At 43.4% G+C, this 14,630-nt stretch overlaps 1 protein-coding gene across 8 annotated transcripts in view; it reads left to right on the top strand.

Moving 5' to 3' along the window:
- inpp4b (inositol polyphosphate-4-phosphatase type II B) overlaps window positions 1–14,630 on the top strand; it is a 96,139-nt gene that overhangs the window by 45,469 nt on the left and 36,040 nt on the right. For all 8 annotated transcript variants that reach the window (XM_018735807.2, XM_018735806.2, XM_018735808.1 and 5 more), the window contains 4 exons: window positions 1,867–1,978; window positions 3,716–3,785; window positions 7,147–7,294; window positions 11,806–11,936. In XM_018735807.2, coding sequence (XP_018591323.1) covers window positions 1,867–1,978; window positions 3,716–3,785; window positions 7,147–7,294; window positions 11,806–11,936 — 461 coding nt within the window. The remainder of the gene's footprint in view (window positions 1–1,866; window positions 1,979–3,715; window positions 3,786–7,146; window positions 7,295–11,805; window positions 11,937–14,630) is intronic.

Here is a 14,630-nt window from a genome sequence, read left to right as displayed (position 1 = left end):
GTGGCTACAATAATTGAGACACAGGAGTAAACAATGGCCTGAATGGTATGGTCATCTCTGAACGTCTCCCGAGAGATTTCCACAGAGAATCTTCCAGTTTTTTCAACTGTGAAGTTTATGTGCTGAAACAACACCTGAATTTGCCACTTGACCGATTCACAGGGCAGAGGAAAAACAGACCACTGGCAATTTCCTGGTAAAGTGCTGTCATTGGTCTATGTGCTATTACCAGGGAGAAGTCCTCTATAATGGAAACAGTTAACCTTTTCCTTTTATGTGTCAAGTTTCTTAATGTTTTCATTAAATAACAGCACCCTCTAAGAGAGCCGATTACGAGACAGGGAGCAGTTTTACACTTTTTCTGTAGGCCTATCAAGGAAGATGCATTAGGTGGGCTTTTGATCCTCTGGCCTTGATTTTTATTGCCCCAAGTTCCTTGTCTCACCTTTGTGACTTTTGAAGAAGGCTGTTCCTTGACAGGATCATGGCACTTAAGGTGGGCTCCCTATAGACCTTTCATATCAGCACGGGTGGATGTCAGCAACAACACTGCCGCCAGCAGTGAGTTATGATCATAAAGACAAATGTCTTGAGGTTTCTTAAACCCGCGGTAGTGACTTATGGCAGTGAAGATGCTGATCTTGTTCAAGAGTCTTTACTGTATAAGCTTAAAAATTCAGAACAATTTTTGAAATGAATGCAAAATGCAAACTCAAGGAATAAAAAACATAAATAATGGCTTGTATCTGTTGGATTAACCTAAATTTGTCCTTTCTCAACACACTTTTTTGTGCCAGTTGATCATTTGTTGAGTCTTCCAGAGACGTCAAGTGTCAACTTTTGGAGTGTTTGTTCAGTTTCTTAAATAGAAAGTGCTTCATTAAGGACTGTTTTCCTATGCATTAATCAGAATTTGAGCCACAACTTGGAGTGCTTTGTGTCTGATGCTCCAATAAAGCTCACTGTTGTCGTGGAGATACCTGAGGCTGACCAGATTAGCTGGGGATACGTTCTGCAGGTAGATAAGCCATGCAGACTCCTGTAGCTACGTGGAGTGTGGAAGGTGTCCACTGCTGCAGTCTCCACCCAAGCGTTGAAGCTAGCAAGCTAGCAGTGAACCTACAGTGCATTAAGGAGACTGTGGGTGTACAATTCTTAGTGTTATCCTTTGGGATTCTGTGTGACTTGGATCCTGAGCTTATTGTGAGATGAGTACATATTTTCCCAACTAACTTGTTGTAACATCTTTCTCAAAAGCACTTCTCAATTTTCCCGAAAGAGCTGATGACCCTCCTACCCCTCACCCTCCTGCTTCTCAGTTACTTGTCATTATTAATGGGTGTAAAGCAATCTGATGAAAGGGCTGCTGCCGTAGCGTCAATCTTGGCAGGGCAGTTACCCCTGGAATCCCATTCGCTCATACTGGTGGTCCCCACTGGCTTTGAGGGAGGAGCTCTGCAGCCGTACCTTAGACGAACTGAGCTGGCGGTTAGCACCCCCTCGGGTTCCTCCCTCCCCCCAACTCCGTAGCCCTCCTCTGCTGATCTGCCCTCATTGGCTGCCATGCCGCTCCCCCTAATTATCAAGTCGAAGCGGGACAGAGAGCATTTAAAGCAGATCAATCACCTTAATTGAAAGTGTTGGCTTGGCGCAGAGGGACACTATTTCTTCATTTGAAAAGGCTGATGCGCCAGCACAGCTTTCTCCCCACTGCCTCGTCTTTGGACGTGATGAGAGGGGAGATAGGAACTCGTGCGAGAATTCATGTCTGTGGGGGAGTGCACTTTGAAGTCTGGAGTGGGGCAAACATGTGTGGGTAAATGCTGAATCCCCGTTCGACACCTCTACCCACCTTTCTCTCACCAGGACCTCAGATGGTACCAGCACAGTGGGGGCAGTAGTGGTCACCCGCCTGAAGATGGGTGAGATGGAGGATGGAGAGGCGGACCACATCGCGGCAGATGTGCAGGGACAGAAGGTAGGATCGGAGGCGCTTGGCTGCGCAGATTTAATTACAGACCATCGCTTCCTCCAGATGCCTGGGCCACTGTTAATGCCATGGTGCTTAAAGATTTCGTTAGTTGGGGGACCAGCTGAGATTCATCAGCTGTGGCTTGTCCTTATCGTTGGAGATCTGCCACAAGCATGTCTCTGAGTGTGTGTGTGTGTGTGTGTGCGCGTGTGCGGCTCCTTCAGATGCCTTCCAAACCCCACCTCCTGTTCTTGTCTTCCTGTAGAGGTGTGTAAAATATCATCCTGACTCTTCAGGGTGCTCACTGGTATTAATCTCAGTTCTAATCGGAAGTGTCACACTGTGGTGAATTTGCCGTCGTCTTTAAGAGTAGAAGTGCACATAAACAAATCACCTTGAAAGAGTCAAGAGCTGGAATAGGTTTTACCCGTGAAATGGACTATTTTCACAATAGAGAAGTTAAGAATATTTTGCCTGTATATTAAGCTTATTTGCATCGGACAACTAGTAGTGTAGTGGTTAGAGCTGCTGCCTTTTGACCCAAAGGTTGCTAGTTTAAATCGCACCTCTAGCTGGAGTACCCTTGAACAAGGTACTTACCCTAATATTGCTCCAGTAAAATAAAAAAAAGCTACCTAAACAGTTAAATGCTTGTAGGTTGCTTTTGAGAAAAGCATCAGCTAAATGAACAAATGTAAATGTACTATAAAAAAATCTGCACCAATTCTAGTATACAGAAGGTTAACGGCAACAGCTAAAAGCACGGAGTGGTGACCTGAAGGCTGAGGGACCCAAATGTGGTATGTTTGACACGAATCGCTATAGTAGAACATCCAGTTGTGACTCACGTAGTTGTTCCACTGCTATGCCTACGGGGCCTTGTTGTGTACGGCTGCATCGTTCCCTGTGGCTGCCTTCCGGATGGCTGCGTTGGGCCACGACCGTGAGCTCTGTACCAGGGCTGTAGCTGCAGCACTCTTGGCCTTCTGCAGGCCCTGCATGTCGGGAGGAATTTGCCTGCTTTATGGTGATAAGTTATGTGCCGTGCTCTGCATCTTGTCGCACTGATTAACTGGGCTGCGAAACAGGCAGCATGGGAAAATTGTTTTAAAGAGGGTTCTCTTTCTTCTGAGATTTCCTCCTTTGTTACCAGCTTGCTGAAAAAAATTGAATGTCACCGCAATTGTGCGTTTGCACGTGCATGTGGAGGAAAATAAGGATAGCGCTCAATGAAAAATAGTTCTAACTGGGATTTTCCCATTCCTTTTCAGGTAAAACTGAATCCCAAAGTTTAGTTTATCAGCTGCTATATGTTTCCTGACAGTGTGTTTTATTGCCGTTTTAAAAGCATGCTTTTGAGCTAAACTAAAATAAGTTTAAATGTTCTGAATGTAGGGGGTGCAGTGGCGCAGTGGGTTGGACCGCAGTCCTGCTGTCCGGTGGGTCTGGGGTTCAAGTCCCGCTTGGGGTGCCTTGCGACGGACTGGCGTCCCGTCCTGGGTGTGTTCCCTCCCCCTCTGGCCTTACGCCCCTGTGTTCCCGGGTAGGCTCCGGTTCCCCGTGACCCCGTATGGGACAAGCGGTTCTGAAAATGTGTGTGTGTGTGTGTGTTCTGAATGTATTCCTGTACAAAGAAAGTGGTCAAAATGTGCCTTTGGGGTAGGGAGAACAAGAGCTCCTTAAAGCATCTCTGCTGTGAAGATTTGAGGTTTCAACAGGCGCCGCCCTCCTATGTCTCCGCAGTGCACTCTGCTGTGCGAGTCGGTGCACGGGACCACCAGCGAGAAAGACAACAGCCCCCTGATGAATGCCGGTAAGTCTTTTCAGAACCATTTCTTTACTGTGGGAGAAATCTATGGAGACCGACCACATCTGTACGAGTTGCGCAGAGCTACTCTACCTGAATGCAATATCCAGACCCTGGCCCAATGTCTCCTTTCCCCTCAATCCAGTAATGTACTGTAGTTTGATATGTCACCATGTGAGGCTAATGGAGACGTTCCCTGGATGGAGCATCAAAGTTAGTTCACACAATCATTTTCTCCACAGCTTTTTGGGATACTTGCCATTTGTAAATGAAATATGCACACTGCATAACTGTGTCTTCAGAAACATAAGAGATAGTTTGCAGGTATTTATAAATTTGTGTAATCTGTCTGAAACTATAATCACACACGTGTGGAGGTCCCAGGGTGCAGTCTACTAGTCGTATAAAATTAATAGAAGTTTTACATGAGGAAAATGAATGCTTTGGTTTTCTTTTCTTTTTTTTTTAATTTTAAAGATCAATATATTTTTGGAAAATGTGATAAAACCTGGCAGAGAGAACAATGTAAGTATGCCATAGACAAGGGTACAGAAAATTGACCATCCCTCGATAAGGAATCCTTGCTTTGCATATTTCCTTTTTCAAGGATTTTCTGAAATGTCATGAGCGAACGAAGCAGTTCCTGTCATGCGGGCTAACAGCAGTGGGCCATGTGTTATGTCAAGCGGGTGTGATAAATAATTTATCTTCATCCTTGTAACCACCATCAATACTTCAGCCGGTGCTTTTTTCCTCCCCATCATGCAGGGGGGTAACCTAGCTCATCAAAATGCCAGTATGTGGCACAGAGGGTTAACATTTAACGTCTGGATTATTGACAGAACAATGACTCACACTTCGCCGGCTGAGGCGCTCGGAGAAAGGATGTCGCTTGGAAAGGGAGGGAGTTATTGTGGAGCAGGAGAGCGATGGCTCACGGCACTGCCGTCGCTTTCTGGTCAGCTGCTTTTGCACAGGTTGTTGCTGCCTTCTGTATCTCTGCAAGATGTCAGAGTGAGTCGGCAAATGTGCAAAGAAGTGGGTAAATTGTTGTGCTTTTGGTTCTTCCAGTCCTCAAACGTGCCGATCCACACTAACCACAGAGCAGAGAGTCCCAGACACTTGACCTTTATATTTTTGGCCTCCATTTGCATTCAGTAAAGGAACACATTGTAATGCTCAAAGGCAAATTATGTTTACTATATTTTTTGACAGAGAAATTGGCCACTGATAATATTTTTTTTTTTCCATGGGATACATGTTCTACTTCTTTGCGAATTCTACTGGCTTTGCCATCTTTTTTTGTCAAGATTTCAGATCTATTGCAGATGTTTGGTGTAGTGTCCTTTGACCTCAAACCACAGACAATCCTAGAAGCTGCACAACACTAAAGAGTTATATGCCAAGGAGCGTTGTGGCATTGTGGGACATGTGAATCAGCAGAAATTAACTATGGCTAACTATGACTCACTATGATTAATTTGTTTTTCGTGGTTATGCACAGACACACCATCTACAGTGATGTCATCAGATCAACAGCGATACCTTAACAGAGAGGTAGAGCAAGGCTGGCCTTTCAAACGTACACTCTTATACTTTCTGTGCTCGGAAGAAAGGCCTCAAGCCAGATGTCCCCCTCCCCTCAGACCAGTCCACATCCTGTTGTCACTCAGTTTCTCAGTAAGCGGCCCTGTTTTTAGAGGTATAAACAACCTAACTACTTTTGATCCTTAATTTGGCAGCAATGGTTTTCGCATCAGGTGTTTAATTTTTTTTTTTTATTTTCCCTTTCAATTAATAAAAAAAAAAAAAAAAAAAAAGCTCAGTTGAGTATATTTAACAATGCGTTCAGAAAGACTGGCATGCGTTGGCCCTGCTTTGGCGGTCTGCCCCTTAAATACCGCGAGAATGATGTGATTTGATGTGAGATTAGAACACCGTTGTTGGGAGGTTAATCCACTGCTCTAACACTGCTTCGAACATGAAGGACACACTCTGCACGCTTGCCATAGGCTTGTCCTATGTGGTGGTTTTCAAAAAATACAGAATATAATGCACAGTAAATAATTAATTATGCTAGGCCTGATCTGTATGAAGTAACACTGGGTTCAGGAAGTGTTTAAAGAGCTTCACTGTCTACTGAAGTTTTCTCATCTCGTTGGTTTGATGGAGGATTAAGCGAAATGTGAATCTTTGCCTGCCAATAAAAAGCTTCCCCGATGCCTCGTACGAGAACTTGATATAACAAAAAATGGCATTCTGACAATTTTTTGAAGTTGGCATTTCCATACTTGGCTGAAAAGGGACTCGCCCCACATTATCGACAGCACCATTACAGAGGCGCTCCGTAGTTCTGAGGTCAGGCACTGAAATTTCTGCCTTTGAAGCACATTTACGGTGTATTTTAGAGGCATGTCACTTTGGAGCTATGTTGGGGGGATGGCAGGGTGCGTATGCTAATAAGGTGTTAATACCACTTCGAAATGGAGGTCTGGGGGTTCTTGCCCCCAGGGGCTTGTTGCCAGGGTTAGCTGCTTGTTTCGTGTTGGGGTCTGAATGGTGTCATTGTGCACCCAGTGCCATGGTTGCAGAGTGACAAGCAGGGCCCTTACACACCAAAGCATCTCTGCTCTGCTGCTGTAGAGAAAGGGAGCAAAAAGCCATGTTCAAACTGCTTTTCATTCCTCTGCGGGCACAACGATAAGAGCATTAAAGCTGTTTGCAGCACTCTTCAATTGCCACTGTTAGACACTTTGAGAATTACCATATGCAAAATTTGCATGAGCTTAAATACCCTTGAAGAATTACTGTAAGTTTCAAATGACTTGACTCCATTCCGTAGCATTATAAACAGCTAGTTTGCGTCTGTCAGGGTGAATACTGCATAAATTACATGTTATAATGATTCTTGCATTGTTCTTCCTCTTTTACGTCTTAACTCTTTATCATGATCCCAACTGTGAGTGGTGAAAGTTGAATGAAAGCGACATCAGTGATATCACACTGTTACATCAGATGGAGAAACTGACTTTTGAAGAAAATCTAAATTCTGATAGATGAATGATTGATTGATTGATGAAAATGAGGCCTTTAAACATGTCTCATTTCTGGAATATTTATTTAGAGTGTATTGTTCTGAAATCATTTTCCTCTGCGGTGCCTGAATGTAGGATAATTACCCATGTTGATCAGTGTTAACAAGTAGTTTGTCTATGCTCTTACATGCCTTTCTTATCATGCTTTGTTTTGACATTTTGGTAGCTATAAAATGAATAAAAGTAATTCTCTGCAGTGTGTGTATAGACCATCCATAGACCAGCAATGTGTAGTGATTGCTTTTGTTCCAAAGCTTTCTGTCTTCCTCCAGTGTTCGAAAACCCTGTCTGTAAGGTGTACCGCTTCCAAACCGTGGACAATGACTGGATGACGGTCCGTGAGCAGATGACTGAGTGCACGCTGTCCTTCAGCATTCCCAGACAGCTTCTGGCGCTCTACGTGCAGGAGGACATGGGAAGGTGAGTCGCCGTGGGAGCTGGGGAATGGGTGGGAGGGTCACCCCCTTCTCAGAGTCCTTCCGTTGAGAGAGCCGGCTGTTTAAGAGCTGCGCTTACAGGATGTTTAATTATTCAAGTCTACTTAACACTTCAAAGGAGTTTGTCTGCTCGCTAGACGGCAGGCAGTCTCTCTCATTGTCTCTGTCCATATTGTTTGCCGTTGTAGAAGAGCCCGCAGTGAAATAAAGCAGGAGTACCCAAAAAATCCCTTCGGGTAGAAAGAGAAGCTGGGAGAAGTTTGGAAAAGAAAACATAGAGGAAGAGTATTGACATCGATGCATTCCATTCAAAACTGAACATGACCTGAAACCGTTCTGATGCCTGCTAGGAAGTCCAGAGGACTGAATACCGAAACAGGCTGGAGTAGAATAAGTTGTGGGATATTTCCACCCGTTGAATTTAAATCGGACTCCTCTGAGTCAACGTGTAAATACCTCAACCCCTCGTGAAGAGATGGCTGAGATTCCTTCTTGATATGTGGATCTGGGAGGCGAGTTGTTTGGGATTGAAGATGCTTCCCTGCTTATTTAGGATTTCTAGCATACCCTGCACGGGTGGTCTGCTCTGTGGATGTAGCTGCCGGTTTTGCAGCTTCTCAGGCACCTTGTATTTTTCAGGGTCGATTACTCCTCGCTGCTACCGTCATCCCTGGCAGCCTCCTGCTTGTCACTCTGCGGGTGGGATGTCATGGCACATCTGGTCCCAATGTGATAGCATGGCCTTTTCTCTCCTTCGAGGTGCTGTCACTCTCAAAGTCCTCCTCAGCAACATTTATAGCTTCCCAGTATGGTCAAGCAAATAATTATTTGACAGTAAAAGCAAAAATCTCTGTATTGTTATTCCTAATTATTTTAGTTTCCTTTTTTAAGCTCTTGTAACCTCTGTTTCTTTCTGTCTAGTTTGATACTAATAGTTTAATATATATAAATCTGGATCACTGGAATTGACTGTTGGGTTCCTCCTTGTTTTTAATTAGCTTTGTAGACCACTGAACACTTAGTTCACATCCAAGATATGTAAACAGGCAATTCTTATTTCTGAACTTTATTGGAATGTAGTACATTCATTTAGCAGATGATTTTTTCAAAACATGCAAATCAAGGTGTAGAACAGTGCATGGAACAACAGATCTTTAGATATAGACACATAATTGAAACAGTTTGTCTGATAGCACCATTCCTTTTCCTGTGTACATTTCATGAGCAACATCTTAAACGCTGAGAGGGATTCAGCACTTCCGAGGGACACTGGGAGCTTATTGCACCATATCAGAGCCAAAATACATAACTACAGATTTTCGATTTCTGACCTTTCATGCAAGTGCCCACAGGTATTGGCATGTAGCTCTCTTCCTGTGGTGATCGGGTCGTGCTGATCTTTTAATATAGGAACTGGCTTTGTGTGCCATGGTTAATGTATGTAGTACGGAGCAGTGCCAGCGACGCCACCATCTTCACCGGTGCAGTGAAGTGGACAGCGGCTCGCTTTCCACCCCCCTCGCTTTGATGTGAGCAATCACATTTGAACTTTGTCTACCCGCTTTTAATCTCCTTGAGGTGTGCAAGTGTGTTGACAGCAGCTGTTTTATTTATTAAACTATTCTCACTGGATCTTGAGTCCTTTAAATTTTAATATAGAAATATTTTAATATAAGAAAACAAGTGGAGGAGGCAGACAGCGTGTCATAACCTTCTCCTGTACGATGTGAGTTTATCAAGTCGAGTGATTTGTCCCATGTGGTCGCCATTGTTAAAAACGATAACTGAGACAATGGGAATTTCTAAAGGCTACATTTCTGTCAGTTTTATTGATCTTTCTGGGCTGAAACTGTGACGGGGAAAAAGGTGGCAAAAACATCTTCATCACTGGGCCCTTGTGAAAAGTGTGCTTCCTTATTGTTGGTGCTGCTACTTCACTGATCAAACAGGAGTACACCCTACTAAGGGTGTGGTGGTGATCAGCTGAGGAGATTTATGGAGGCTTCACCACTGATTCCTTTTGCGAACTTTACAGAGTGTGGTTTTGCTGTTTTATGGTAATATTCCAGTGCAGGATAACGTTTTTCTTAAAGGATTTTTGTGGTTGTTTCACACCAACATGACATTCAGAATTCATGGAGTTATGATAAAAAAATGAAAGTGGTGATAACAGTGGTGACGATAAGGATTTTTGATGGTATTTCTGTGATAGTTGATTTATTACCTTTACTTCAGTAGTTTACAGTTTATCCATATTTACACCAGATCTTTTTTTTTTTTTTTTTTTTTTAATACACAAGCTGTGAGTAGCTCACACCTGAACCTGAATCCATCTGTTGAAAAGTCCAGGTCCTTAACTGCTATGTCCTATTTTGTTGTGATAACACAGCTGCTTGAAGACCACTACCATATGCTTAGACATTGAGTCTCTGTCTGATGCTTGGAACAGTGTTAATGTGTTTATCCAGGGCTTTCAGGACTAGGTGCCCCAGGGGTCAGTATGTGGACTATACAGGCCCTCTTACAGCCCCAGAACCTTCTCCCTCTCTCCTACATCCATCTCAGACGTCTTTGGATTATAAGCGGCATCCACAGACCTGCCATGGCTTCTGTTTTAGGCCTGTTCTAGCAACCAGACAATTCAGGTTAGCAGTAAGAGCAGCAGCAGCTTCTCAGTTCCACGTCCACACCAGGCTCATCCAGTTGAGCAGGCAAAACGGTGCATGTCTGTGAGACTCGATGCTATAGATGCAAGAGGGCGAGCTGATTACAGGGGACGCCTGAGTGAGCACGCATTTTCACATCAGACACAGCGTACGCGAAAAAGCAGGCAGTCCTTAAGTACAATCAGAGATTATGGGAAATTACACTTCTCAGAGTGACCTTCCTTACAAAATCAGCTCTCTGCCATGGCGTATTTTACAGATTAAGTCAGTGTTCCTCTTGCTGGAAAGTGTACCCAACTCTAGGCCTTGTACTGCTCTCTGTGAAATGAGTACTTATCCGAAAATCTAAAAAACAGGGAACCAGATTCGGTTACAGGACAAGAACCGAAACGCAAGCACATTCTATTAAGACAATTCCAGTTTTTTTTTTTAATTATCTTTAAAAAAACAAACTGTTATGCTTCTTCTGTTTAATGATATTAATCTGCTTGCCAGATATATTAAAGAAGCATGATGTTTTGAGTACAAATTTACATAAGAATGAACCATTGTTGAATATGTAAATTTCTCCACTATTACGGTTGCTAATCCTATTATTAATGAGGCATGTTATGAGGGATTTTTTATTTTTATTTTTTTTTGTTCCTCCAAATATTGTGAAAGTGCCATCCACCTGCGTGGGTCAGATAAGCGTCCCTCACTGTGTGAAATCCGTGTGGAAAAACTGCTGTTGGAAATCCACACGAGCAGCGAGGCGCCTTAAAGGCAAGGCGTCACTGCAGGCTTTTTTTTTTTTTTTGTGTTTGTGTGTGCATGTGCACATGTATGTTGAGCATGGGGGTACAATGGAGCGGGTTTTTGTAAAGATCCTCTTATTGCTCTGGGCGGAAGGGGTGTCAGTTCCTTTGCCAGCTGTCTACTTTTTGTGTTTTTTCAAGAGTTTATATTACATAATGGGGCATTTTCCTTTCTGCTCAAAGGGATGAAATTAGTCTATAATTCTGTCAAACAGTGACAGAACTGATGTGTATTACAACACTGGTTAAAAATATATTTAATGTCATAACATATTATTGCAAGGAGCTATTGAGGAAAAACTTCATAAAAATCATTAAAAGTAAGAAATAGTTTTGATGAGCGCAAACCATCAGTTCAGGAGGTCATTTTTCTCCAGCAGTTCTGCTGGGTGCCCTTTGCCTTTTCATTTGGAGCAGCAGTTGATAGATGGTCTCTTAGATCCTATAATAAACTGTCCTGTCAGTTTGATTTTTCAAAGACGAGACCAGACGGAGAGAACAAAAACATCTACCCTTTCCATTTTGCGCTGTATGGTGACAAAGCAATATGATAAAGCTAAATAGAACAAAGTAAAGCAGCCTTTCATCATCCAGAAACGCAGCAAGTAGCGTATTGATCAAGGGCATGCAGCTGCAGCCCGAAGGATGCTGGTTCAAGTCCCAGTTAAGTACTTAACCTGAACTATTCCAGTGTAACACTCAGCTGTGCAAATGAGATAAAGCCCCTGGTGAAGAATACTGGCGGGGCTCGCAGGCTGTGGTGGCTGCGCTTGCTGAAACGTGTGTGCGCGCACGCTAAAGGAATTGCTAAAAAACTGGGTTCACAGAGTGTATTTCAATGCTAATTGAAATGTGATTGTCAGGAAATGGAGCTGTACAAATGCGGTTCTGTGCTGTGTTTTTTATGCTCATTTCTATAGGGTGATCCATTTAAGCTCAAACCGGGAGCGCTGTGAGTAATAAAAATAATAACAACAACGAGTGGGTGTGGAGGAATTGTTGTTTCACCAACACCTCTGTACCTCCCCCAGCATAGAGGAGCTGAAGAATCTAGGCGAGCTCTCTCCACACTGGGACAACCTGAGGAAGGAAGTCATCGCCCACTATGGCCAGGTCATCAGCAGCTACCAGGAGACGCTCGGGGAGCTCACCAAGCTGACTGGTACGTGCGTGCGTGTATATGTGTGTATGTGTGTGTCTGTTAGTGTAAGAGAACATCACCATGCTGCTAACACCTCCATACAGCTTATTGATCACATGTGGAGACTGAGTACTGTGAGCTCAGCATGACTTTGCTGGTAGTTCTTTTACCCGTAAACTGCCAGATGGATGCTAGGAATGTTCGTGACCATCATTCCCATCGCCCATGGCCCGAAGTGACAGCCACTTGCTGTGGTTTGCGTTAGTCATGTGACAGGAGGGTGATGGAGCCACTTTCCGTGTCATTCAAGCACAGGACACGTCTTTGAAAGTTTCTGTGGCTGAGGCTGCAGAGACATTCAAATTAAAATGACACAATAGATGAAGTGCAAACAGAAAGGAGGGCGAGTCATTATTAGGACAAGGTTCTCATTATATTGTGTTATTTAGTGGCTTGGCAAATGCTTTTTGCTCCAGAGGGACTTGAAAAGCGCACTGTTCTCCAGCAACATCTATTGCAGAGCAGGATATTTTGACACAGCGATTCAGGTCACGTATCTTCCTCAGGAGTACAACTCCGGGGACTTGAACTACCGACCTTTTAGCCACAAATCCTGCGTGTTAACCACTGCGCTACCCGCTGGCCAATTATTAGGATCAAATGTTAGCCAGGCAATTACTGGTATGCATTAATTATGTTCTCAGCGATAAACTTTTTTTTTTTTTTTTTTGCCTCTGCAGTGTCTCATGTCTAATAGAAGTCATCTAATGTATTAATAATTAATTTGCCTCTATCGGGTTTGAGATACGGCATAAATTCAAAAAGTGGATTGGGTGAACAGGAAGCCTTTATATTGACAGATGCTTTGATTAATGTTTCCTTCTGTCCTTGCGTTCTGCTTAGAAACATACTGACCCCAATGTGGCTGCAGGTCCAGCCGTCCACGGAATTATTCCATTTTGCTTTCACTCGTGGTAATTTGTCGTTAGTGTCTCCATGGAAACAAAGTTTCAATTCAAGTCCACGGCAGCTGGAGGGGGGGAGGGAAAGAGTAGTTTGGCAGAGTGTATAAATATGTCCCTCATGTGGGGGCAGCAGGTGGTGCACTGGTTAGAGCTGTGACCTTGAAATTGAAGGGCCTGGGTTTGAGCCCTGCTTCATCTGATGTATCCTTCAGCAAGATACCCCGAATAAATGCAGTAAAAATGACCCAGCTGTATAAATGGGTAAATAATAATAAGCAGCTTAGTGTACAAACCTAACACTGCAAGTTGCCTTGGAGAATATTGTCAGCTAAATGAATAAATGGTAATGATAATGCTAGGATCGAGTGGTGAGATAATGCTGTGCCCAGGCCTTCCTCTCAGCACTGGCGAGAGACCAGTAGAAACAAGGCTCATTCTACTTCTCCTTGCAGCAGGGCTACAGGGGGTCGTACAGTTTGTGCTTCCTCTGTATTCTTTGTCTTACCGATGCTTGCAGATCACTGTCTTTCCATTACAAAGGCACAATATCAGCCCGCAATCTTTCTTACACAGCTGGTCTCGGATCAGGCCCATCTCAACGGCATACCATCACTTCCAATCCAGGGATCTTCAGATCTTATGCCGGCAGAGTGCAGGGTATGCAGGTTTTCATCCTGCTTCAGTTATTACAGGCTTTGGTGAATCACCTGATCTGACTAATTTATTAAGACCTCTTTTCAGCTCTAAGATGACCAGCTGCTTATAAAGAACTGTAAAATTTTCTTCAAATGCAGGATGTAGTGATAGTGTTGTTTGTCTGTTGAAAGCAAAGTTTTTCTTTTGATTTGTTTTTAATTGAATTGACTGACCTAGGAAGATTTTTTTTTTTTTTTAAAGGTGTTGGGATGACTAAATGGAGTTTAGCGAATCATTTCCCGCATCATGCTTTGCCAAGTTTGGAATGAAATCTGCAAATAACCCTTTTGTTGTTGTCATCAGCCTCCCTTTGACTCCTGTCAGCATGCGACTGTTTGCTCAAACAGCGGCCTGTTTGCTCTTCCGCTGTCTGTGCCCACTGGCTGTCCAACACATAGATGGACTCTGTCTGCATTTCCTCCCCGATGGTACATCTGACACGGCCACTTGGCTGTCAGCACGTTCACTTCTTGTGGGACGTCACAGGAGTGTTCTGTACCCTCAGTCTTAATTCAGACATTCCAGAACACTGAGACATTGAAGTACTTCTTTGCATAATGCAGAGTTTGCTATAAGTATTGGCACTTTTTTGGCCTGTCTAACCAGCACTTGATTTTCAATGGACTGGTGTTTTGAAGATAAATCCTAATGAAAGAAAAAAAGCGGAACATTTTGTGAATTCAGTTTACTGAAGTACATGTTTATGCCAAAGCTAAATATTGACATAAGGTACTTTTAGCAGATTCTGAAATGGTATACAGTGGTTTCAAGTTTTATTAAACTGAATCCTGTATGACTAGCATTTTTGGAAAACCCTTTATCTTTTTATTCTGTACATACTGAGCAAAATGTTTTTGGACACTGGTTCTTTTTACCCAGAAATTTGACACATTTGCTCCTGTTATTTGTCCAGGTCTTTAACTACTCATCCGCATGTGGGCTCAACAGGGACAGCAGTGCGAACCAGTTGCTTTATTCCATTCTAATCATACAGCTTTGATCAGAGGTGGTCCTGGACCATTTGCTTAGAATTTAGTTGAAAAGGAGAGACCCA

The sequence above is a fragment of the Scleropages formosus genome, chromosome 16, assembly GCF_900964775.1.
Source record: "Scleropages formosus chromosome 16, fSclFor1.1, whole genome shotgun sequence".
NCBI lineage: Eukaryota > Metazoa > Chordata > Actinopteri > Osteoglossiformes > Osteoglossidae > Scleropages > Scleropages formosus.
Note: the sequence above shows the minus strand (reverse complement) of the source record. Positions and strands in the feature narration are given on the sequence as shown.